The sequence below is a fragment of the Ceratina calcarata genome, unplaced genomic scaffold (assembly GCF_001652005.2).
Source record: "Ceratina calcarata isolate Rehan_Ccalc_2016 unplaced genomic scaffold, ASM165200v1 scaffold394.2, whole genome shotgun sequence".
In the NCBI taxonomy this organism is placed as follows: domain Eukaryota; kingdom Metazoa; phylum Arthropoda; class Insecta; order Hymenoptera; family Apidae; genus Ceratina; species Ceratina calcarata.
In genome coordinates, this window is record NW_017162761.1 from 12,803 (window position 1) to 15,687 (window position 2,885).

Here is a 2,885-nt window from a genome sequence, read left to right on the forward strand (position 1 = left end):
ATTTAAAGTTCATTCAAAATTAGTGTACAGAATCAATAAAAAATTATTGTAGTATATGAAATTGTTAAAACAGTTAAAATCGCTAAATTTTAACCCTTCTTCAAGTGTAACGAAAATAGAAATGTGATGGTGCTTGTACGACGGCATTCAACCTACAGGGTTAATATTGCTGCAACGATTTCCAGTTCTAATGGAACAAAAATATAAATGCAACCTACCTTTTCTTGTTATGAAACAATTCTTGATTTGTCCCTTATTTTCGTTAAAAAATATAGTCACCGTAAACATATATATGTTAGAATATAAAAAGACATACTCGAGGCGACCACGACCCATCACGCCCGGATTGTGTTGTTCCTCGTTAATCAAGTTCCTAGTTATTGAGTCATTGGCCTCTTCCTGTTGGTATAGAAGAAGTTCTTGATTCTTCGACAGAAGAACAGGTAACATCGATTAACATGAAGGAGGATGACGAGCTACGAGCAAAAGCTGGTGAAGAACATTAGCTACCTCCGTGAAAAATACTTGGGTCTTCTCAAGCACGTGCCGCAGTTCCGTCAATTCGAGATAGTTACTCTTCAGGTTCACCGCGTTTTGGCTCAGCTCTAATATGTCGTTCTCCGTTTCCTCGAGATGCGCCTGCAAATAAACATACAACATCCATGAAAAATAACGAAACTGAACATTTTTAGAAGTAAGTTTCTTTCGAACTGATCTACAGATATTTTTGTTGTATAAATATTGTAGATGTTTAATGAAGCTCAATTTTCTTTTTATTAATTTAAAGAAACTTTTGGTTCTGTACATACTTATTATAGACATTTAATTAAGCTCAATTCTTTTGTTAATAATTTGAAGACATTTTTTGTTCTATAAGTATTATAGGCGTTTATTAAAACTCAATTTTCTTTTTAATAATTTAAAGATATTTTTTGTTCTATAAATATCATAACATTTAAGAATAAACCACAGTCTAATGACCAGCTCCCGTAACGAAAGAGATCTGAGATAAAATGATAAGGAAGTAAATTGAAGATGAACGATAACTAAGGGTGCAAGCAGCAATAAGCCTAGGAGACACTTTAATCCCAATTGAGATACTGAGTAAGAAAAGGTGAGAAATCAGTTATGACGAAATAACGTTTAAAGAATGAAACAAATATTATCAACTTTATTCTTTTGCAGCTTGTGAAAGACATTTAATCACAAGTTCTGGTATTAAGCAGAATCATAAGTGAAAACAATAAAACAAATATTTTCAGTTTTAATAAATATTTGTATCTACTATACAACACTTCAATTTAGTTACCAATGCCACAGTCTTAGAGTTAAACTGAATTATAATTGAGAACAATGAAACAAATCTTTTCAATTTCATTACTTGTACCTACTGAAAGACATTTAATCACGATTTAGACTTAGCAAAAGCACATTCTTGGAATTGGCAGAGAGAGGCAAAATTACAAATGAAATTGCCTACCTCGAGATTTATAATCATATGAGGTTGCAAGGAGCAATGATAGCTAGACTCTAATCCCAGTTGAGGTAATAAATAAAAAGAACGTAAAGATAAGAAGTCGGTTATGATCAAATAATATTTAAATCTTCGAAGAATAGAACAAATCTTTTTAAGTTTATTATTTCTATCTACTCAAAGATATTTAATCATGATTTAGAGTTACCAAAGACTTTTTGGAGTTAAACAGAATTAAAACTGAAAGAATGAAACAAATCTTTTCAATTTTATTATTTGTATCTACTGACATATTAATTACGATTTAGAATTATGGAAGATACATTGGTAGAGTTAAGCGGAATTGCAAATGAAATTCTTTACCTCGAGATCTATGATCATACGAGGGTTTGGAGCTCGTGGCAGTTCTGTGAGATTGTCAGCGATCGGCACACCATCCTTCTTGACTTCGGCTTCGATGTACCTCAGCTTCCGTTCCATTTCGTCGCATCGACGGACCTCGTTCACAAACTTCCGTTGGAAGTAGTTTACATCTGCGTTAAGCTATAAACGAAATGAATATAATAATAAGAATGGACCTGTCGCAAACGAACAATTTTTTATCGCGAGCCTTCGTTCTGTTAATTTGGAATTAAAGGGTTACATAGGTTCGAAAAGAAAATAGTTTTTCCCAAACATATTTTTATTCGATTGATTAAATTAATTGTTCCATATACAGGGTATCCCAGAAAAAGTGTTAGAGCCGAAGAGAGGTGATTGTGTATGTGTTTCTGAACAATAATTTCAAGGAAGGTTTAATTTCTAATATTCTAATGTATTTAATAGTATTTTAATGTATATGTTAATTATAATTATAATGTATGTATAATGTTTAAGGTTTTACTTCTAATATTCTAATGTATGGTTTTCCATTTTTTGTTATTATTTCAATTGAAACAATCTGTTTTGGATATAAAATCGGTTATAAGCAGAAGCATTGTAACTACGATTTTTCGTCCATATTATAACGTTCAAATTACTAAATATCAGCATATTCTGAATAAATAAAGAACAGACCGCGCCAGATTTGATTTGATTTTCGTCTTTCTGAAAAGGTACCTGACGACCGGAAAATATTGTCATATAACAGCGAAAAGTATATTTCCGTAAACCCATATTTTTGACTAATTTTGTAGGTAGTATTGACAGTCTGTCTTATCCCGCTGCCATCGGAGTTTACCCCCTTAAATTGGCTGGCAATGAGAGTGGTAAATAAGAAATTGAGAGAGAAGACTTTAAACAATAATATAAATTATATGCTTATTTCAGTTTTATATCAAATTATAATTTAGACATTTATTGCATGATTTTTAAAGGATATTAGAGTAATAAAAAGCTATGTCCAACATTTGAAATGATAAACTTTTAGGAA

The 2,885-nt window shown here is 31.4% G+C and overlaps 1 protein-coding gene across 5 annotated transcripts in view; it reads right to left on the reverse strand.

The window, feature by feature from the left end:
- The window catches only part of Vha100-2 (V-type ATPase subunit a family protein Vha100-2), a 48,569-nt gene that overhangs the window by 12,665 nt on the left and 33,019 nt on the right, over window positions 1-2,885 (reverse strand). For 3 of the 5 annotated variants that reach the window (XM_018026900.2, XM_026814712.1, XM_018026901.2), the window contains exons 3-5: window positions 1,838-2,017; window positions 511-639; window positions 317-426 (exon numbers count right to left, since the gene is read on the reverse strand). In XM_018026900.2, coding sequence (XP_017882389.1) covers window positions 317-426; window positions 511-639; window positions 1,838-2,017 — 419 coding nt within the window. The remainder of the gene's footprint in view (window positions 1-316; window positions 427-510; window positions 640-1,837; window positions 2,018-2,885) is intronic. The other 2 variants (XM_018026904.2, XM_026814713.1) reach the window with 1 other exon arrangement.